This window comes from Canis lupus, chromosome 23, assembly GCF_048164855.1.
Source record: "Canis lupus baileyi chromosome 23, mCanLup2.hap1, whole genome shotgun sequence".
Classification (NCBI taxonomy): domain Eukaryota; kingdom Metazoa; phylum Chordata; class Mammalia; order Carnivora; family Canidae; genus Canis; species Canis lupus.
Genome location: NC_132860.1, coordinates 44,557,501 through 44,579,780, shown reverse-complemented (window position 1 = coordinate 44,579,780; position 22,280 = coordinate 44,557,501). Strand labels below are relative to the sequence as shown.

The 22,280-nt window shown below is 47.1% G+C and overlaps 2 protein-coding genes across 15 annotated transcripts in view; one reads left to right on the top strand and one right to left on the bottom strand.

The window, feature by feature from the left end:
• SMCO4 (single-pass membrane protein with coiled-coil domains 4) overlaps nt 1-22,280 on the top strand; it is a 62,806-nt gene that overhangs the window by 30,767 nt on the left and 9,759 nt on the right. For 7 of the 9 annotated variants that reach the window (XR_012015846.1, XR_012015851.1, XR_012015849.1 and 4 more), the window contains exon 2: nt 10,571-10,642. The gene's annotated coding sequence lies outside the window, so the exon portion shown is untranslated. Of the gene's footprint in view, nt 1-5,093; nt 5,116-10,373; nt 10,397-10,570; nt 10,643-22,280 lie in introns of those variants that run through there. The other 2 variants (XR_012015853.1, XR_012015852.1) reach the window with 2 other exon arrangements.
• Nucleotides 12,644-22,280, bottom strand: part of DEUP1 (deuterosome assembly protein 1) — a 124,532-nt gene continuing 114,895 nt past the window's right edge. For 5 of the 6 annotated variants that reach the window (XR_012015839.1, XR_012015840.1, XR_012015842.1 and 2 more), the window contains 2 exons: nt 19,205-20,223; nt 12,644-12,973 (listed from right to left, as the gene is read on the bottom strand). Coding sequence is in view for 1 of the 6 variants with exons in the window: in XM_072795000.1 (XP_072651101.1) it covers nt 12,885-12,973 (89 nt within the window). In the remaining 5 variants the exon portion in view is untranslated. The remainder of the gene's footprint in view (nt 12,974-19,204; nt 20,224-22,280) is intronic. The other variant, XM_072795000.1, reaches the window with a different exon arrangement.

The following is a 22,280-nucleotide window of genomic DNA, read 5'->3' as shown; positions in this document are numbered from 1 at the left end:
AAGGGTTTTACATATATTGGCTAATTTATGCCCCACAACCCAATGCAGGAGGCATTATTATTATTCCTGTTTTCAGATGAGGAAACAGGCTCAGGGAAGTTGAGAAACTGGCTTAGAGTCACAGAGAATGTCAGGGTTCCAGCCGAGGGCTGGCCTGCCTCGCATAGGCTCTGTGTGTGCGTGTGTATGTGCACATGTACTGGGTTGCAGAGTAAAATGTCTTTCTCATTCTATAAGTTATAAAAAGTTGGGAAGTTTCTGTTTGACAGACATCTATGCTTTCACTCTGAGCTGGGGCCACAAGAAATAACTTTTTACAATGCAAATTGGATGCTGCTTTTCTAGAGCAGGGTCACATGCTCTGGGGAGAAATACAGTCTGGGCGCTCACAAGGCTTGTGCAGCCTGGTCCCTGCTGGCCGCTTAAGCCTTATAGCTCTTTCTGTCTCGTGGGATTGAGACCCCCTTGGGGCCTCTGCATGTGCTCCCTTCACCTCTCGGACTCAGCCAGGCCCTTCATGACCTGCCACATGGTAACCTGGCCTGCAAGTTCACAGCACTTACTACGTCCATAAAGAAACAGCTCCTTGTTCGCTAGATGTCTCTCTGGAGCAGGGTCACGTAGAACTGGCTCACAAGCCCAGGCCCGGGGATTCTGTTAACCAGGGATGATAAAGAAAGGCAGGAGTCTCATTTTTGACTGCATTGACTATATCTATCAAAATCTTCTTTACTCTCCTTTTCCTATCTGACCTTTCTAGAAAGCATTTCTTTGATTGACCATGTTTACCTCTATAGATGGTTCAGAATCTTTTGAGTAGTTTTTTTTTTTTTTTTTAAGATTCTATTTATTTATTTAACACAGAGAGAGCATAAGCAGGGAGAGCAGCAAACAGACAGAGGGAGAAGCAGACTCCCTGTGAATCAGGGAGCCCAATAAAGGGCTCAATCCCAGGACCCTGATATCATGACCTGAGCTGAAGGCAGATGCTTTACCAACTGAGCCACCCAGGTGCCCCTTGAGTGAGTTTGTTTGTTTGAGATTATCTTTTAAACCAGTGGATTCCCAGTGTTCTGTTCTAACTGGGTGAAGAGCTGCTGGCCCACATCTGTGGGGAGGGCCCTCCAGTTCCTGTGGGGATGGGCATTGTGGTCTTGTGAAAGAGTTCTAGATCCCCAGGTCTAGAGATAGAGGCCTTGGCTACCCTACTTCTCTGCGATTCAGCCATGGGACTGCTTCTGGTTCCTAAAATGGGGGTGATGACCATATACCCCCCTCCATCAGGGCTGATCATGGTGGTCAGGAGATGTAGCAGTGTTGGCTGTTCAGGAAGGTGGTTTGGTTGTTTCCCTTCCTTCCTACTTGGATCTTTTTGTGCTTGACAGTGTTCCTTTGTTAGTGGAGGGACCCTGCAGGCCCCGTGATACCAGGCCCAACCAAGGTCAAGGGCAGTTCTCTCATCTGTTGAGTGAGCGTAGCCTCGGGCAAAGCCATTCAGATTTTTTTCTCTGTGCTTATATACTGGTGATTTTTAAAACCTTGATGTTTGACTTTGGGGGTTTCATGGCCAGTTTTAGTGAATGGCTATTCTACATTCTGCTTTGGCCCTGATATCATAACTACAGTGATGATAATTACAGCTTTTGTTCAATGAGTATCTGCCATATGCCAGATGTGTGCTCAGAGTGTCTGCGATGTGTTATTCTCCCCACCCCCAACTTTGGGACGTCCATAGTAGACTCCTCATGTTGCAGAAGAGAAAACCAAGGTCCAGTGAGTTCAAGCACCTTCCCAAGATCTTCCAGCTGGAGTTCTCTCTAGGACACCATTCTCATTTCAGTTACAACTACCTTCCTCCTCCTCCTCCTCCTCCTCCTCCTACTTCTTCTCTTCTTCCTCTTCTCTCTTCTCTCCTTTCTTCTTTCTTCTTCTTAACTTAGTAACGACTGTAGGCTCCTTGTGAGCAACTTTCAATAGTTGTGTTTTGTCTGTTTTACACAGTCTGTGTTCTGGGTTGGTATAATCCAGGTCTCCCTGGGTGAGCCACTTGCTCAAGCGGCCTGGCTGTCTAGGCCGGCCTTCCCATTCCTCTGGGGGGCGCTGCGGGACTCTCATGGGCTCCTGCAGTGCTTCCTGCCCCATCTGCTCCTGCCCATGTGGTGGTGGAGCTCACACTCTGGAAACGGGAGCTGGTTTCCCTTCTTCCCTACTCTTTTTATTTCTAAACACTTCTGTTTGTCTTCTCCAGGCTATATTCATTCCCCCTTTTACTGCTGCAGTTTATTGCTCTTTGCTGGCTCCTTTATTTTTATTTTATTTTCCAAACTTGCCTGAAATGCATCTTGACTGTGGCATCCTCAGTAACAAGAGCCTTGCTCTTTGTTACTGAATCCTTCCCTCCTTTTGGTTGCCAGTCTGTTCTGCAAGGCTCCACTTCTTTCCTTTCCATCATTAAATGTTGATACTTTTCTGTTCCTGCTCTCTTACAGAAACTGGTCTTTCATTTTCCCCCGATTGTTACAATGGACCTCCAGAGTGCTACGGTTTGACTTCCTAGCACACAGACTTGTTTTTGGAATTGTATGCTCCTGGAGTAACGGGCCCCTTTGTGGTGTCCCTGCTCTTTCTCAAAGCAGATCTGTCCATACCCGGTCAGTTTCTACCCGGTTCCCTAGCTCTTGTAAGATCAGATCAGAACACCTCGTCATTGTGTGGGAGACCACGGGTGTCCTTCCCTGCTGCCTCTTCTCCACACACCACCTGCTGCACCTCCCTGCTCCCTGGCCACGAGACCAGCTGTTCTCAAACTTTTTGTTTCAGAACAAAACAAAATTCTTAAAAATTAATGATTTCCCCAAAGAACTTTCAAATACATGGACCATATCTAGCAATCTCGCAGCCTATATTAGAAATTGAAATTGAAAAGGTTTAAAATACTTATTCAATTAGCTTAAATATAGCAGTAATAAACCCATTACATGGTGACGTAAGTAATATTTTTAATGGAAGTTAACGATTTCTAAGATAAAAAACATTTAATGGAAGAGTGACTTTGTTTCACATTTGTCCAGATCTCTTTGAAGCCTGCTTTCTCAGAAGACAGATGGATTCTCACTAATGCTTCTACAGCCATCCTATTGCAATATGTTGTGTTGGGTGAACTGTGTGAAGACAATACAGCCTTACACAGAAACTTAGTTGGAGAAGGGAGGAGTGTTTTAATGACCTTTTCAGTAAATTGTGGATAGTCTTTGAACAGAGCTTGACAAGTGATTGTTGAAGTGGAGAATCGGATATCCCATCAATGGACTTTTCATACTTTGTTACATTAAAATCTGTTGGTCCACCTTGCAGATTGGAAGGATCTTTTATGCATTTTGAAACATCACACCTTAGCCATTTGGAAAATAGTACTTTTGTTAATATTACTACCATCCTCATCTGAAAAGTCTATATGTATTGGGATGCTCCAAAGCTCACAGTGGCTGATACAAGTTTTTCAAAATTTTAGTTTCTGCTCAAAAGCTCATTTTTTTTTTTAGCAGCAAACATCATCAGTTTTTCTTGAAATAACCAGCTTATGTTATTCATTTTTGAGAAAATTTCTACAAATACCCAAGTCTGAATAACCACAGTTTTTCTGTTAATTCTTTTGAATAAAAATGGTGTTTCATGAAAAAGAGTGGCTGATCCATCTTGCAGCTCTGTCACGAGTGCTTTTCCTTCCTGACAACCATCACACTTTGGCTGGCAGCAGAAGTGCTTTATGAGTGCTTACCATCTTGTCAGATGGGATATTAAAAAGATGTGTACTTAATGGTCGATATTTAATACAATTAATACTTTTTTACTGCTTCATCAAGGACATTCTTAGATGAAATTGACTTTTTTTTTTAATGGTGAGTGCATGGTGGTGGGGAATACGGTGACTACTAATATGGTCCGATGCCACTCCTCGATTTTTGCAAAGGCACCAGCAGGTTTACCTGTCGTTGCTTTTGTACCATCATTGCAAATGTCAACACAGTTGAAGATAGTTTTGGCCTTGCAGTAACCCTCGAGAGGGTCTTGGACCATACTTTGAAAACCAAATTGTCTTCATTCATCCACACACAGTGGAGTCTCTTGCTTCCCATCTACCAGGAACACTTGTCCTCACCAGCTCTCCATCCTTGTGTGCAAGTATGTGTACACACATATACATGATTTTTTATATATACTGGTTTTACTGATCATGTTCTCAGGGCTCTTCCAGTAGACTGTACACTGTGAGCCAGGTTTCATATATTTATCTTGGTGGCAGTAATGCCAAGGATTGTACCTATTAAATGCTAACTCGTTCCGTTTTGGCTCTTTCATCATCATCATATCATTATTGCAAGGGCTTAATAAATGTTTTTTGAACCAGTGAAGCGTTTGGGCCAGTGTTTTTCCAGAATTTCCTTAGAACATTGGTTCTCTGTGATGTCAGTAAGTGTTAAGCATGAGGGGCATCTGTGCTTGACTAGATTTGGGGATAGTAAGCAAGCTTTGAATTGAAGGATTTCGCAGATCCTTCACTGTGTGTAATGTGCACTGTGACTCCTGAAGGGGGGTGGGAGGCCACAGAGTGTGGTATTTCCCAAGATGAATGGCATGTGAACCTCCTTTTCTTGGCATATCTCAAAGTATTAGGGTTCTCAGAATTTTCCTTGGGAAATCATGGTGTAGCCTGGCTTTTCTACTTTTACAGATGAAACTGATTACTTGTGTCCATTAGTTATATCTCAGATATTTTATGAGTACCTCCTAAGGTTAAGTGCTAGTAGATTTAAGCATGCAATGCGAGCAAAAATAAATAAATGAATAAAATAAAAAGATTTGGAGAAAAGGAAGATACACAGTGCTAAACCATTTGCTTTCTGTTTTTTTCCCATTTTCAAGACTCTGCCCGATCTGTTTAGGTATTCCTTGCAATACTTGGCCACGGCTGGTATCCCTGTGATCCAAACAACTAATGAAGATCATTAAGATGTGGGCTATTTGCCCACTCGTTTCACCTGAGAGGATAGTGCTTCAGAAATATGATCTTTTAGAATGTGAGCCAACCACCACTCAGTGCCTCGCACATAGTAGGTGTGTGTATACATTGATTGGCTGAACAAAGAATGAGTAAGTGTGCTCTGAAGAATCTGACACTAAAGAATGAGCTCCGCACTGTGGTCTCATCAGCCCAGGGCCCAGACTCGCTGTACCGTACAGCACAGGGTGGGCTGAATAAAACCTAATAATGTGCTTTTCACGCTCCACTGCTCTGACCTGGCGCATTGTGGAGGGGACCAGCGATCTTCCCTTCCCTTCCACTCCAAACAAAACACACAACACATCCTACTTTCTATTTTGATCCAGTATCTCCCATAAAAGGGGGGTTGGGGATGTTAATACACTCTTTCCATGAATCTATTTAATCAAGGGATGTGATGTCGATACGGTAAAATTGGTCTTTGGTCTTCTGATGCCTGTGCAGATGCCAGTGGGAGGGTTTTGTGTCAGAATAGCCTTGGAGTCAGGACTTCGGTAAGAAGATTAACCTAGTGTTTAATTTGATGTTTCATTCTGTGAAGTCACCTACAGAGAAATCAAACATTTACATGTTTATTAACCAGTGCTTTTGGTTCTTGGCACATGGCCCACACTGCTTTGGGCTGGATGAGCTCTGGGAATGCTCCCCTCCTCATACCCCATCATATGGATCCATAGACAGGAAAACATTTACCAGCTCCAGTTATCCTTTTTGTTTCAAAGCCTGAAACTTTTTCAGCCACGTCGTGTTCCTGCCGGAGTCTGAAAATTAATAGGCTTTAAAGAGGCCGAGGGTTGAGTGGAGTGACTTTGAGAACGGCATGCATCTGGATTCCTGATTTTACAGGTGTTGCTCTGAGACTGAAGAAATCATCTTCTCAGGGAGTTTGGCCCCTCCTGTTTTCTAATTTTTGTGATTGAGTTAGAGTTATAGGAATATCATGAGTTGCTAATTTTTTAAAAAATAATTTTCTTCCCTTTATAAAAGTAATTCACACTAATTGTAAAAACTTGGAAAAATATCAAAAGGCATAATGCTGAAAATTACCCATAATTCTAGTATTCAGAGATAATCACTACAAACCATTTGTTGTATTTGCATGCATTTTTGTACGCATAATTAAGAGCATTGTGTATAAATTTCTATTTCTACTTTTCCTATTTCACATAAGAATATTTTTCTCTTGCATTGAGAGCAGAGCAGCATAGGAACTTATGCTAGCTTCCTGGGGCTGCTGTAACAAATTTCCATAAATGGAGAGGCTTACAACAACAGAAAGTGATTCTCTTTCAGTTCTGGAGGCCAGAAGTTCTGGGCAAGGTATAGGCAAGGCTGTGCTCCCTCTGGAGGCTCTAGGGAGAAGCCACTCCTTGTCCTACCCTTGGCATTCCTTGGCATGTGGCCTCATCTCCCATATCTGCCTCATGTGCTTTGTGTGTGTGTGTGTGTAATCTCTGCCTCTCTTATGAGGACACTGGTGGTGGCCTGTAGGGTCCACTCGGATAATTGAGGGTATCTCCTCATTGTAAGATTCGTATCTTATTTTTTAAGTTTTGTTTTAAGGTTTATTTATTTGAGAGAATGCATGTGGTGGGGGGAGAGCAGAGAGAGTCTTAAGCAGACTCCACAATGAGTGTGGAGCCCCATGCAGGCTGGATTTCACCATCCTGAGATCACGACCTGAGCTGAAACCAAGAATCAGATGCTTAACTCACTGTGCCACCCAGGGCCTCTGAGATTCTTCTCTTAATCACATCTGCAGAGACCGTTTTTTTGTATAAGGTGACAGGTTCCAGGTTTAGGTCATGATATCTTTGGGGCCAGTTTTTAGCCTGCCACAGGGCTCAAGAGCATGGACTTTGGAGCCAGACTGGGTGGGCTTAAACCCCAGCGCTATCTCCTGCTGGCAGGATGACTTTGGGCAAGTGTCTTAATTCTTGCTGCCTCCATTTTCTGATCTGTAAAGTGGGAATAATAAGCTTAAGTTATGCCTGGCCCATGTAAGGATTAGCTGTTATCATTGTGATTGTTATTTTCATTAAAAATTCTTTGTAAAGTGTCATTTATATTTAAAATATATTTTTTAATTTTTTTTAAAGATTTTTATTTATTTGAGAGAGATAGAGAATGAGTGGGATGAGAGGGAGAAGCAGACTCCCCACTTATTAGGGAGCTAGATGCAGGGCTCGACCCCAGGACCTGGGGATCATGACCTGAGCCAAAGGCATATGCTTAACTGACTGAGCCACCCAGGCACTCCCATGTAAAATGTGATTTTAATAGCTGCATAAACCGTATTTGTGAACACAAATAATTTATCACATCATTTCTGTTTGTTGGCTAGTAAGTTTATTTCCAGTTTTTTATCTCGTGTCTAACGCTGTCATGGGTACCTTTGAGCATTGAGGTTTGTCCTCATTTCTGCTTCATTCTCTACCGTAGTGTTCTGAAAATGAAATTACGAAAAAAAAAAAAAGAAATTACGATTTAAGCTATTTAATAAGAATTTGCCAAATTGCTTTCCAGAAAGATTATGCCTGTTACATAACTCCCAGTAGTAGCTGAATGAACAGAGTGCCTCTTTTACTGTGGCCATACCTGAATCGAGTGTTATCATTTTATACATTCTCAGCCATTTTTTACATCGTCTGCCCTTTAAAGCTGATGTGTAACATAGCAGAGGGTTTCAACATAGTGGTTCCTTTAGCAAGAACTATTCTTGCAAAGCAAGAAAACTTCTAGTGAAATTCTGTCCCTGCCTTGTCAAGTCTTCCAGTGCTTTCTCCATTTTGTTAGGAAACCTGAGTGTTTTTGAGGCTACAGGGAAGGGTGTTGGGGAGAGGACATGTTAGTGGCAGGACAGTGCTAGGTATACAAGGATTTTAGTAAAACGGTTTTATTTGTGTTCTCAAACTTGGACATTGAAAGCTCTGAAAACACTGGAACAGAAAACAGATCAATTTAATTACTTTACAACTAAAGCTGCTTGAAGGACAGGACAATGGGGTAAGGAAGGGGCAGCTTGTCCGCTACCTGCTAAAGAAGGTGGGAGACCAGCTTGGGAAGGCCTGAGGGAAAGTCTGTACCTGTGTTTTGTACCCCTACCACCTGTTAACCTCCTTTCCTTTCCCAGGGGGTGCCCACTGCAATATGACTGCCCCAGGGCAGCAGAGGAAGAGCAGGGATCCTAGCTGAGTGAAAGGGTGGTGGTCTTTCTCCCCCAGTGGTGCTCTGATATGAGTGTGCAGTGCATACCAGGTACAGCTGGTCACACACACATTGGGCAATATCCAGATCAGTTATTGTGGGCTAAATGGTAGCCCCAGAGATGTGCCCAAATAATATTACCTTATTTAGAGAAAAGGTCTTTGTAGATGTGATTAAGATAAGGATTTTTGAGATGAAATAACCTTGGATTATCCAGGTAGGCCCTCAGTGCCATCACAAGGCCCTTATAAGAGAGGGGAAGAAGGAGATGTCACACAGAGAAGACAGTGAAGTGGAGGAGAGGTGTGGCCACAAGCCAAGGAATGCCAATAGCCACCAGAATCTGGAAAAGGTGTGAACCAGCAGTGAAGAGTTGGTGGATGACCACCAACTTTTTGAGTATCAGTGGTCTAGTCTCCCTCCCTCTTTTTATGGTCGAGGAGATAGAGGCCCAGAGAAGAGGTGGTAGGATGGAGATTAGAGCACAGGTGCCTCTGCTGCTTGGAATAGAGAGACAGGATGTGGTGCCAGCCTCCCGGGACCCGGGCCTGGGGTGAGCAGCCTGGAGTGCAGCCCTTCAGCTTGTTCTGCTGGTCAGCTGGTATCCCTGGTGCTTTTCTGTGACCTGCTGAGTGAAAGTGGATGCTCCAGGGAACCCCTGGGGCACTGAGCTGCTTAGAAGGCCCAGAAGCAGGGGAACCTTGTAAAGTCTTTGCTGCTGATGGCCAACAGTAGCAGGCAAGGGATCCTGTCAGAGGTAAAGGTCACGGCTTGCTGTTGACTTCATTGCTTCAGTCTCTGTGGTTTGGGTCGTATTTTCCCTCTGCAGCCCAATTTTAATTTTCTACATTATCTGAGTGGTAATTATCTCTTGGAGAATATGTGATTAGACGACTGTCATCTGGACTCTCATGCTGCTGGAATAAAGTCCGTCCAACTTAACTCAGCATTCAGGGCTCCTGAAGAACCTTTCCATCTCTGCCTTTCACCCCTCCCTTTCACTCACCAAGATCATCGCTCCTTGGTAGAGGGGCCTAGAAGAGGTTAGATTTGTGAAGCCCTGCAGTGGGTGAGTTCATAGTTGACCAACTCAAGAACCAATGGAAAAATATGGCAAGGGGATAGTAGGCATACATCTTTGAAGCTCTCGGGGTGGGGGGGACTTACATTTACTAAAACAAACCAAGTAAGCAGACAAGACTTAGCTAGTGTGTGAGCTAAGTCTTCTGGTCTACCACCCAGCCCAGTTGAGCTGACTGTAGCTCCATATGTGAACCAGACAAGACCAGACAAAAAATACCTGGCCGAGCCCAGCACTAATTGTTGACCTACCAAACCTTGAATAAATAAAACCAAACCCACCAGGCCATGAATAAATAAAATGTTTGTTGTTTTAGACCAAAAAAAAAAAACCCCAAAAACAAGCAAACAAAAAAAAACAACTCCACAGTAAGTCAATCTTCAAATTATTACACTTCTTATTTTATTAGAGATGGATGTTATATAGTTAATTATTCCTCGTTTGCTATAGGTGCTTTTCAGAATTCTTTGGAAGAATTGCTTTAATTTGTTATGGATAATGCCTATATTAAGAGCCCCCTTTCACCAATATCTAGGCCTCTATCTTAATGTTTAATACTGCTGGGATTTTAGGAATTCTCTGTCGAGTCTACTCTCTGGGTCTCACACATCCCTCCCATCCTTCCCTCTCAGCTGTTATGGGACAGGGTTGAGAGGTCCAGGACGCTTTCTTCCATCTTCTTTTATTTTTCTCAAGGCTTTGTCCCAGATGCCTCTCTTTCTTCACCCCCTCCTTCTGTTCTTTTTCTGGTCCCAACCCCGGACCTCTTATTCTTAAGTCATTGGTTTTGGGTTGCAAGGAACAGCCATGCTCTCCAGCCAGCTTACCTTGGCAGAGGGTTTGTTCTAGGAATCTCAGATCTCAGGAATGCAGGGAGCAAAGCTCCACCAGCCTGCTGGAAACTGCATTGGGAAGGCTCTTTAATTCAGGGGCAGCACAGTGCACGTTCCTGCTCATCTCCTGTATGCATGTGTGTGTCTTTCTCGGGGTGAGATCTCACTGCTGCTTGCCTAAGTTGGCACATCTTCATCCTCAAATGAGGCAAGGTGAGAGGGAGGCAGTGTAGCTGGCAGGGGCAAGTGTCCATGTCATTAGTTTGGGGAGGGGTGTCATGGGACTGCCCTCTCCTCATGGACTGGGGGGGATGATCCCACAAAAGGAGTCTGTGGACGGGTAGCTCCCCCAAACGTCTTATGCCTCTTATTCTGATTTCTCAACAGGAACAACTCGAGTCACCTTTACTGGAAATCATTTTGCTGAAGTCCTGAAACTGCAGTTCTTGAAGTTAAAAGGTAAGCAGGAAGTAAATTTGTACCTACTGAAATTCTCTTCTAAAGGAAGCCAGTGTTTGGGGAGAGATGACTGTTGCTGGCATTCCTCAAACATGCCCAGTCCTGTATGTACTCTTTTCTCTTCTCTGCCTGGCCAGGTTCTTGTTGATCCCTGAAGGTCTTAACCAGTGCTACTTCCCTGGCAATCAAGCCTTTTATTTATTTGTTTGTTTGTTTGTTTGTATGTTTTTAAGATTTAGTTTATTTATTTTAGAGAAAGCCCATATAGGGTTGGGGGAGAGCAAGACTAAAGCTGATTCCCTGCTGAGTGTAGAGCCAGACCCAGGGCTCAGCTTGATCTCATGACCCTGAGACTGTTGCTGGGTTGCAGGGTTCTTGTCTCCCAGAGTTGAAAGATGAATCTCGTGGGCAAAAGGGTGAAGTGAAATGAAAGTTTATTAAATGAAGGTAGGAACAGAAAGGAAAGCGAAGGTGTACCCTAGAGGGAGAGTGGCCCTGATAGGTCACCGTCGAGGGCTTTTATGGTGGGCCTTTTATAGAAAACTGACCAGGGAACTTAGTAAATATCTTGTCTATAACATTTAAGATGAACAACATGGATTTGTAAATGTTATGAAAATATCTCGTCTATATTTAGAACCAACAGGTGGATTTGTTATGTCCCCTTCCCTCTGGTTAATATCTTGTCCACAGCATTTCTCCACATCTGGGATTTCTCTGAGCCTGAGCGCATAGTGCCCTACCTCTCTCTCCCTAACTGGCCTCAATTGTCCCTTTCTCAAGACCACGACCTGGGTCGAAATCAAGAGGCAGACGCTTACCTGATGGAGCCACCCAGGCGCCCTGAAGTCCATCCTTTTTATTCCCTCCTGGTGGATAGTGACTTCTCCAGGCTTGGAACCCCCGTAGTACCATCCCCTTCTCAGTGACGTGCGTCCTAATGAGCCCGGCTCGGTCATTGTGGGCCCCTCCCCGGGCTGCCCTTCTTCCACGGCTCCTTCCCTGTGAAGCTCCCTCCACCCCACCCTGGTGTTTCCACGCTTGATTGTAGTCGCCTCTTTGCAAGTCTTCCCGTAAATAGCCCCCTGAGGGCATATCTGAATTGTGCCTGGATGCTCCGTGAACATTCACTGGCGAACCTCGAACCTCGCCTCCCCCCTAGCCAGCCAGCTCCACCCTGTCATTCTCAAGTCCATTCTGTTCTTTGAGGTTCATCAGAAATTGCTAATCTCTTGAAGCTAAGCTTTTGCGTCTGACATTTATCTTTTATGGGCAACATGGGCCCGGGGTTAGAGCAATAACCCAGAAACTGAGAGGGAAGGGAGGTGACAGGCAAGTCAGGACAGCAGTGACCTTGGGGGCCCGGCTCCCCAGGTGGCCTTCGCCTGCCCCTGGCTGGTGTTGAATGGGGGTTGCGTGAGGTGGCCTTTTGGTCGTGCTGTGGTTGGGGCCCCTCCTGTTTGCTGGATGGCAGACCCCCTCCTCCGTCCACCTGTAAGATCTGAGCACCATCTTGGTCCTTCCCCTTGGAAGCCACTGCTGCCATCACAAAACCGGGGGCCCTGTCGCTTACCTGTCCTCCCCACCCCCGCGTTCCCTCCAGAGAGAGGGCCCTTGACCTACTGCTAGGAGATGCAGCCTGACCCTGGTGTTTCTCCCCACCCAGCCAGGCCACTTCCTTGAAGAAGTAGTTCTCTTTCTTCTAGGACCTTCCAGTCAGTCTTAGAAGTTTTATTTTTGTTGGGTCTTATTTAAATGAGGGAAATTTAATTAGCTTACATTAATACCACGCTGTCCTACTCTATGAGTAAACTGAAAGACACTAACAGGGGTTTAATCTAGCCACATCTTTTTTTTTTTTTTTTTTAATCTAGCACTTCTAATGCTGCTAATGCTGGTTTTTCTCTCCCTTCTCCTTTAAATAATTGCAAATGCTTCTATTAATCAAGGCGGCAGAGCACAGTGCTTTATTGCCATGTGGAATTGTGTAGTTAAATGCGATTTTTAAAAAAATGGCTCAAATTTTAATTAGAAAGCAGATTGTTAAATGACATTTTGATTTGTCCTTCGATGGGGAATTGGGAAATAGACCCATGGTAGGAAACCAGGTTCTAGTCCAGGAGGCATATTAACTTAGGAGCAGGATGTGATTTCAGTGAGTCATTGTTTTCCTGAAATAGGCTGTCTTCTCTGGTTTTCTGTTCAGAGGGAGACCTTCCTCTGTAGCTGATAGCACCTTAGGTTAGCATTTCCCCAGGAGAGAGTCCAGCTTGGAGTCAGTCCCCCACGCAGGACACAGGATCAGGTACCAAGGCCCTTTTGCTGGGACTCCTGGAAAACATCAGTATCGAGAAATCAGCAAACCTATTACAGTGCCTGTAATGAAACAAAATATTGGGCTACGTACTTTAATTCTCATTGTGGTGTGATGAGAATAGCATTTTCCTGTTAAAGTGACTGCTTTCTTGTCTCAAAAGCTGGTCTGTGCATCCCTCCTGAAGGGCATCATAGAAGCAGCCTGCATGTGGCCCAGGTTGGCCCCATACGCTCCTTATGTGATATCCCCCACCTTGAGCTTGGCATGGTGGTAGGATATCTAGGCACCCCAGAAGGAAGGTGGGGGGGGGTCACCAGTGAGAAGACCCCTGGCCTTTGTCATTCCACATGACTCCTCTGTGCCTTGTAGGACATTTTATACTGTTCAGCAGCTCACAAACTTGAATGTCTTGAGGGTACTTCAGACTCACTGGGTGCAACGTTTGTCTCGGTGTCTTTCTACCACAGCCCCTCTGCACACCTCCCCCTCCTCTGTCTCGTTAGGGCACACAGCCAGAAACTGGGGAGTCATCTGTTAACACTCACCTTTCTCTTCCTCCAGATCCCCAAGTCCTTGCAATGCTTCTAATATAGACCTTGAATTCATCTGCAGCCCTCCCATGTCCAGTCCCCAAGGCCAGTGACACCAGTTAGTTGCCTAGGTCCCTGCAAAGGCTTTTGAGCTACTTGTCCCGCTTCCACTTTCCCTCCATTCTGCTCATCACTTTGGACTCAGAGTGATCTTTAAAATGCTCGTCACACCATTTCACTCCTTGCATTTCACACCTGTCACAACCTCCTCCTGCATGTGGATGAATCCCATATGCCCAGCATGGCCCACAGAGAGGACTGCACGGTCTGGGGCTCCAGACCTGGCAGGAGGCCTCGCAGCACTGGTGACATCATGTTCAAGCGGCTTGTGAGACTCCTTAACCTTTCACTCTTGGCTTCCTCAGCAGAGTGTCATGAATTTGATTTTCCAAGGGCAATAAAATAACTGTCAGCGTGGCAAAGGAGTTCTTAGAATGGATGTCGTGTTCTGGAAAATGGTGTAGGGAGTGATTTGTTCCTCCAAACCCGAGAATATCAACTCTTAGAACACAGAGGTGGACTACTATTTCATCTGGAACTTTTTTTTTTTTTTTAAGATTTTTTATTGATTCATGAGCGACACACAGAGAGAGGCAGAGACATAGGCAGAGGGAGAAGCAGGCTCCATGCAGGGAGCTTGATGCAGGACTCAGTCCCAGGACCCTGGGATCACACGACCTGAGCCAAAGGCAGACAGGTGCTCAAGCACTGAGCCACCCAGGGGCCCCTTCATCTGGAACTTTAATAAGCAAATAAGTAATATGTAATCTGCTAAAATGTTAATAGCTTTGCTACTCACCAAGTAGACTCCCTTCCAGATAGTTCAGTGTCAGACGTGCAAACCCTTTAGCTCCAGAAATCATGACTGGAAGTTGGTCCCCCCACCCCCCACCTTCCAGAAGATATTGAAGACTGACATTCTACACGGAAAGAAAAGCAGCACACTACATATTAGCATTCAGCTTTCCTTTTTAAAAAGTTTCTCCTATCCTGAAGCCCACTCATGTTCCTTACCTTAACCTTGAGCTTAACTTTTGTGTGGTTTGTGGCACTGTGCACGCACAAACACTTGAATCAGTGAAACCTGTCTCTGCTGAGTGACACTCTCTGTTCTCCTCGGGCCTTCCATTCAAGGTAATTGATGGGGAAACTGAAATTCCAGCTGTCATTTTGGCATACTATGACCTCAAATCAAGACAATTTTGCTCTGATCTTGAACTTGAGATTTTTTGTGATTTTTTGTGATAAAGTGGTTCATTTTGATGAGTTACAAACACAGATTATAATGAGAAGACCAGGCAAAGTGATCCTAATACAGGTGCCATGGGAGCACAGAGATGAGCCCCTTCCTTACCCACCTCAGGGCCTGGAAAGTCATGAAATGATTGCAAGAGTATGTGACCCATGGGATGGGTCTTTTTTTTTTTTTTTTTAAGATTTTATTTATGTATTTGAGAGAGAGAGAGTACGCACAAGCAGGGGGTGGGACAGAGGGTGAAGCAGGCTCCCCGCTGAGCAGGGAGCTCACCGTGGGGCTTGATCCCAGGACCCTGGCTTCATAATCTGAACCAAAGGCAGATGCTCATGGGACTGAGCCTCCCAGGCACCCCCAAGAGATGGGCCTTAAAGGAGGAGTTTGCCATAGGGAGGAGTGGCTGGGAGAAAGGAGGTGGGAAAGGGTATTTGAGACCACTGCCTGGATGGGGGCCTGGGAGGTCAGCAGGGGCATGGCCCACCCCGAGAACTGTCCAAGGGTGGTTGTGGCTGCTGCAAGTGAAGGCGTGGGCTGGGGACTGACCACAGGCCAGGGCCCCGATCTTACAGGGGAACACTGCCATGACATTCTATGCTGGGGCTTCCCAGATCAGATTTGTCTGATCTGATCCAGGGATTCTGTAGGCATGGTCTCTACTTTCAAGGCTGCTTCTTGATGGCACTGACCCAATTCAGATACACAAGGCCTTTTACCAGGTTTTGTATGGGACTCAAAATACCCTAGACTTCCAAGGTATGTCTATAGGCTCTCTACCAGAAATCACAAAGACATTTTTAGAAATTACTGAGATGTGATTGGTGTTAAATTACTGCCGTGCTGGGGTTTATGAATGACTCCACTTCCTGTTCCTTTGGGGTCTGGCTGCCCGACCGTGCTTAGAAGTGGTATGTTTTAGGCTCCTATGAAGCACAGACCTACAGGCCGTTGGACTTCCTATGGATGTTGGAAATGGCACTGTTAACTGCAACATCAAAACCATCTTGGGTTAGTGATAATTTGTAATTGCTAGGAATCTAGATGCTGAATCTAGCAATTACTTAGCTTGGCTTTCTCAGTGTTAGTTTAGCATGATTTGGTTGGTGGTTAACCTTGACATATAAAGTAATGCATATTTATGCCAGGGATATTTTTTGGCTCAAAAGTTCCCAACAACTAGACTTTAAAACCTATATGAGGTTTAAATGAAAATCCTTTGTATGCTTTGCTAAAGAAGATGCATGCATCTCCCTCATTTGCTTGTGGGGATGGACACATTGTAGCATCCTTTGCCCTGCCTCCACAGGCAGTGATTTTAGAAGAATTTAGAAATATTTACACTTTGTAGAGCTTGAACAAACAGGAAGGTCAGGCAGGAAAAATGCAGGTAAGGAAGCTGTTGCAGAAATCCTCATAAACAAAGTTGAGGGCCTGACCTACTGGTAGTGGGGATGGAGTAGAGAGGATATGTTTGAGAGATGTCTAGGATAGGGACTGGTAATACTTAGGGAAGAATTTGATATGAGGAAAAGGGGCAGGGGAGGTGTCCAGGAAAACCTCCAACTTCTAGGCAACATTAGTAAGGCTTTTACCATTCAGCAAATACTGAACCCTTGATAGGAGAGGGAGGTAGACAAAGAATGGTTAACTCTTTGAAAAGGCAGAGCAAGAGAGGGGCCATTTTATTTATTTTTTTTAAAGATGTATTTATTTTAGAGAGAGAGAGATCATGTGTGTGCACGCGCAGGGTGGAGGGGCAGAGGGAGAGGGAGAGAGAATCTCAAGCAGACTCCTTGCTGAGTGCGGAGTTCCACATGGGGCTTGATCCTATGACCCTGAGATCAGACCTGAGCTGAAACCAAGAGTCAGATGCTTAACTGTGCCACCTGGGTGCCCCACGAAGGGCCATTTTAAAGGCATAAGGGTAGGCAAAAGGGTAACTGATGTTGACTAAGAGGATCAGGAACGTTTTCTCAGCAGCGAGGGTGTGTAAAGCAGGCCAAGTTGGAGAGCCCTGGGACTGGGCACAGGTTGGCCTGTTCGGCTGCCACCTTCCGAGGGGACAGGGCTGTGACTGCTCGATGTGATGTTGGAGACAGGGTTAGGCTCGGCACTCAGAGCCTTGAAGGCCAGGCTGAATCCGCACCATGTTTTGTTGGCCCTGAGAGCCTCGGAAGGCCTGCTGGCTGGAGGACTGAGATTGGACCTCGGGTTAAGTGATACCACTCTGTCTGGAGATTGAGGAACCAGGAGGTGGAGGCAGGAAGATGTGTGGGTGGGTGGCAGTGAAGACCTCGTGGTGGAGGGGAGAACATGCCGGTGCCTGCATCTGCCTTGGTTGCCAGCAGCCTCACAGTGGTCACTGTGTGATGGGGTCATCCTCCTTCCCCCCACCCCCACATCAACCCTCCCGAGAATGCCGACACGCCACTGCATAAATATTTGATCGCTGCTCGGTTTACGGCTGCCTTTTGCAGAGTATTTGAATTTGGGCAGCAGACAAGGCCTACAGGGGAGCACAAATTATAGGCTTCAAGACATTGGCTGGTGGGTTTGTAGAGTCCTTTTGGGATTGATCCTCTCACCCCTGGGTGCTCCCTCCGGCTCCCTCCCACCAGCTGAGAGCTCTGGTGGGGATGCACGAGGTGCAGTGCTGCACACCTTTCAGGTGAGCTCCTGCCTCCGGGTTCCCTGCCTGTCCCTTGTAACACCCTCTGAGTTACAGCCTGTCCCCGACTCTCAGTCCTCTTGCGCTTTCTCCTTCACAGCTCTTCACTCCTTGACATATTCCATCTTCGCCTCTCCTCTGCCTCCCACCGCTAGCATGCACGTCCTATCCGAGCAGGAGCTTTGTTTTGTTCATCGCTCCATCCCCACTGCCGAGATGGTGCCTGGCGCATGGAGGTGGTCCCGGGTCTGGGGAAGCAGTGACTGAGCAGATGCACCAGTCTGCCTCTTCCTCACTGACAGCCAGTCGGTGCCTGGCCTGTGGGAGGTCCTCAGTAAGTGAATGAATGAGTTGGTGGGAGAGTGACCCTGGTGTGATGAGCTCGTCCCCAGTGCCCCGCTGCGCAGCAATTGTATGTGGAGTCCATGAATGGCTAAGAGAGCTTGCCTGCCTCCGAGACTGATGCTCTTGATGGGGTGAGCCCTCCTGTTTTCTCTCTTTGAGGAAGGCCCAGATGTGCAGGCTCGAGTGCGTGTGGTTGTGGTTGCTATTCACACTTGAAAATTCAGTCAATACCTCACTCTCTCCCAGTTTGTCTGCCATCAGCCAGGCTCTGTAATTAACTTGCTGTAATTTAGCTCAGAGATGAATTTTTCATCTTAAAGATGCCATAAACAACCAGTGCTTAGGATATCTTGGTTGTTAATGAAGTCCCTGCCTACCAGAACATGAAGACTGTGCGGCATGCTGAGGACTGTTCGTTAGCTGACACCTGGCCATGGGGGCGAGAGGACAGGTGGATGAGTTATGGCAGGGCTGTGGTCCTGTATTCCTGGGTGCTCCCCAGCAGGCCCATGTGCAGTCAGAGCCCTGGGTGGGGGGGGGCATGTGGTGCATCTTCCTTGGTCACGTTTCCCCCAAAGATTTAGGGAAAATAACATTTAAAGAATATTGAGGGGCACCTGGGTGGTGCAGTTGGTTAAGGGTCCAACTCTTGGTTTCTGCTCAGGTCCTGATCTCATGGGTCATGAAATCGAGCCCTCTGTGCTCAGTGCGAACCTTCTTGAATATTTTCTCCCTCTTTCTCTTCCCCTGCTCTCTCTCTCTCTTTCAAGTAAATAAATCTTTGAAGAAACAAAAAGGGTAATGAAGCGAATATGGATATCTGTTTGAGGAGAATTCAATATCCCTTAGTGGGTAAGAGCAGGGCTCTGGAACCAGACTGTCTGGGTTTGAATCTGTCCCACCACTTACTCGCTTTGTGGTCCTGGGCAAGTGATCTCACCTCCCCAGACCTCCGTTCTCGCCTCTCAGGTGGGAGCCTGTGACCGATGAGAGCCCCCCACACAGGGACATGGTCAGCCTTCAGTGACAGCCACAGCAGGCTTTTATCGCGGTGCCATGAACATCGGCCAGTGTTATAAACGACTGCTTGACATTTTTAGATAAAAGAGGAGACAAATGAAATTGTATTCTTGCAGTGGCTCTGCCCCAGACCTGGCCTCCAGGGATGAATGTTCACTCACATCTGCCACATTTGAGATGGACAAGTTAGCAAAGCACGGCCTCCAAAAACAAAACAAAAAAAAACCAACGCATATAATTGGCGGGTGTGCATGTTTTCATGAATTTCCCCCAAACCTTGCCTTAGTTTTGAGCTGTCACAGAGTCGAGCTGTCATTAACAAAGTGATAGATGAGCGATGCTCACGTTTAGTGCCTGTGTCTTATCTTACCTAATTGAGTAGCAGGTGAATTGAGGGAACCTACAGGCTTCGATACAGCTGCAGCCTTTCTGAGCGCTCGCACAGCCGTGACTGGTTGCTTGCCTTCCATTCCCAGCAGCCTGTCACTCATCAAGGCACAGAAGACTGTCCCAGTGGAACCCGGGTCCATCTCTTCCCTCTGGTTTCTGAACCCCATGCCATTCGTCTCTTGGTTTCCCCTAGAGGCAGAGAGCTCCCTCCTCCAAAAGTAGTCGTCTTCCACCATCAGTTCAGCTTCTGCCTTCCCGGGCACGGCTGACCCAGAGGCCTGCAGCCCACGGCTCCGTTCTCCGGTTAGGGACCTCCGGCCCCCGAGCTGGCACTCCTCCACCTCCACCGGGACGTGGCTTACCTCCGAGCGGCCCTCGCTGCGGGGAGGTCTTCTCAACCCAGTGGATATCAGCCTACGAACAGACTGTGAAATTAGGGGGTTGCATGGGCATTTTTCCTAATCACATGGAACAGAATACTACATTTTCGGAGTGGTTGCTCGGAGTAAGTTTCCATGTTCCCTGGCAGAACTTTGGTTTCAGGCGGTGTGGTGTGCACCGCTGGTTAACTGTGCTGCTTTCTGAGCGTCTGAGAGTCTCAAAAGCCATTGTTCCCAACCCTCTTGCAGGAATCTCGTTACTTTATTTCTCTTTGGTTGCCTCTTTTGTCCTTTCTGTGGTTGGATTTGCTTCAGGTCAGCGGGTTTTAAACAGAGTTGCTGTGCTGGAATGAAGTTGCTGGGCGCCAGGAATTTCTCTCTGACTCCTCATTAAAAGGAGCACATTTAAATAACAAGATCCATCCAAGGCCCTGCTTCCCCTCTGTCCTCTCCTGGGTGCCGTGAGAGGAGTGGTGGTTGAGCACTTAGAGCTTCGTGTCACTGCAGGGCAAGTCCTGGCAGGACACTATTTCTTCAGGGCTAGAAGAGCCTCCTCTGTTGCGGGTTCTTGGGAGGCGCGGGTGCAGGCGGCCTGCGTTCATGCGGGCTTCTTTCTTTCCTAGAGTCAAGCAGGAGAGGGGTCATCTTGTCACAAGTTGTCCTGAGAAATGTGACTGTAAGTTGAACAAAAAGAGGGACGTGGCTCCAGAGGCGGAGCAGAATTGGGAATCAGTAGGGCGCTCAGGACCTGAGCTCTGCGTGTACTGGGGGTGGAGGGGAGGGGGACACCCCGGACGGGGCACACAGGCCCCGTCCTTGAGGAACAGCAGGTGTTTGGGGTGCCAGGGTCTATCCCCAGCACTGTGCTTTTGTAATCCCATGCGGTCCTCACGTCTTTCTGTCACTGGTCATACTGCCCTGACAACCCCCTGCCCTGCTTCCGTTTAAAGTCCTCCACCTGGCCAGTGGGTGCCATCTGACTCTCCTCGTTTGAAGATCTGCGACCGCTGACTGCAGGTGGACTAGATGCTGCTGTGGTCACACGACAGTACTGCCAGCACCACACTGCTGGCCCAGAACCCGCTCTGCCTTCCCCAGGGGTGCGTCCATCAGTTCTTTTCCCTTCCTTGTCCTGGTGCACTTCCCCCTGTGATGTGAGCATTCTAGAACTGCCTTAACTACGTAACAAACAGAACAAAACTCTTGTCCCCAGAGCCCATAATCCTGATCCTTTTTTTATAATAGGAGGAGGAGGATGCTAGCTAACCTGACCTAGTACTTAGTATGTACCAGGCATTTTTCTCATCAGTTCATTAGACATGATCTTTATCCCCATTTCTCAGATGACAAGTATGAGGCCTGGAAGGATGAAGCACCTTGCCCGAGCTCACAGGGCTGGCAAACGGCAGAACCGGGATTTCAGCGCAGACACTTAACCTCCAGGCCCTGTCCTGGGCTGAGCAGTTGCTGACTGGTGGTCTCCACTCTCTCTGCCCCTTTCCTCTCCGGGACCTACTTGTATCACTGCCCCCTCTTTGCCTCCCCTGGACCGGACTCTTGCATCCCACTATGCACTTGCCTTCTCCACTGAGATCTCCAACTCCGTGCGTCCCAGCTTCCCCACCCCCACTCAACCTGCCTTGCCTCTTCTCCACGAGCCTGAACGGCCCCTCCATTCTTCCGCTTGCTCAGGTTCTAGTCCATTTCTCTTTTCACCCTCTGGTTCTAGTCTGCTGGTGAATCATGTTGAGTCCGCCTTCAAAGGACACTCAGGATCTGAGCACTCTTCACCACATCTGCCCCTTCCCTGGCCCACGCCACCACGTCACACCTGAATGATGCCCAAGCGTCTTCACCAGTCTCCTTGCCTCAGCCCCGTCCCCCTGCAGCCAGTAGTCCAACAGTGCTCTTTTTAAATACGGGCAGCACCTTCCAGTGGCGCTCATCCCGCCCTCACCTCTGCACGCTCCCTTCTGCCCTCTCCAGTCATGCTGGCCATGGCACTGCCTCTCATCCCACTGGTGGTGGGGTGGAGGCCACCCTCGGGCCTTTGCACATGCTCTGCCCTGCCTGGAGGGTCTTCCCAAGAATCCGCACAGGTCACTTCCTCACTTTCCAGAGTCTCTGGTCCAAAGTCACCTTCTCATGAAGCCTTCCTTGATTACTCTAAATGCGCCACCTCTGTACCACCCCCCTTGACATTCTCTGTGGCACATAGCATCATAAGACACACATTCTGTTCATTTGTGGGTTGTCTGTCCCCCATGTCCTCATAGGCGACCCAAAGGCAGCATTCCGCCTGTCTTGTTCGTAGCCGTAACCCCGTTATATCCCCCGACATACAGTAGGTGCTCAAAACAGATTTGAGCGATAGGTACTTTTATCTCTGGCTTATAGATAGACCAACTGGAAGTCTGAGAGTTACTTGCCCAGGGCCACAGACCCTAAAAGTGCCAGGACAAGGAGGGAAACCCCGACATGAACTTAACTGCTCTGTATGCTCATTTTCTTGTTAAATATGTAACCTGCACAGTGACTGGGGGGGGGGGGGGGACGCATAATGTGCAGGAAGGCTCTCGTAAACCCCAGAGTGCCAGAGGAATGGTACCTAGCTAATTTACTAAGAACCGCAGCTTTTCATGTCTGTGTTGTTCCACAACCTGCCTGAAGGCTCTT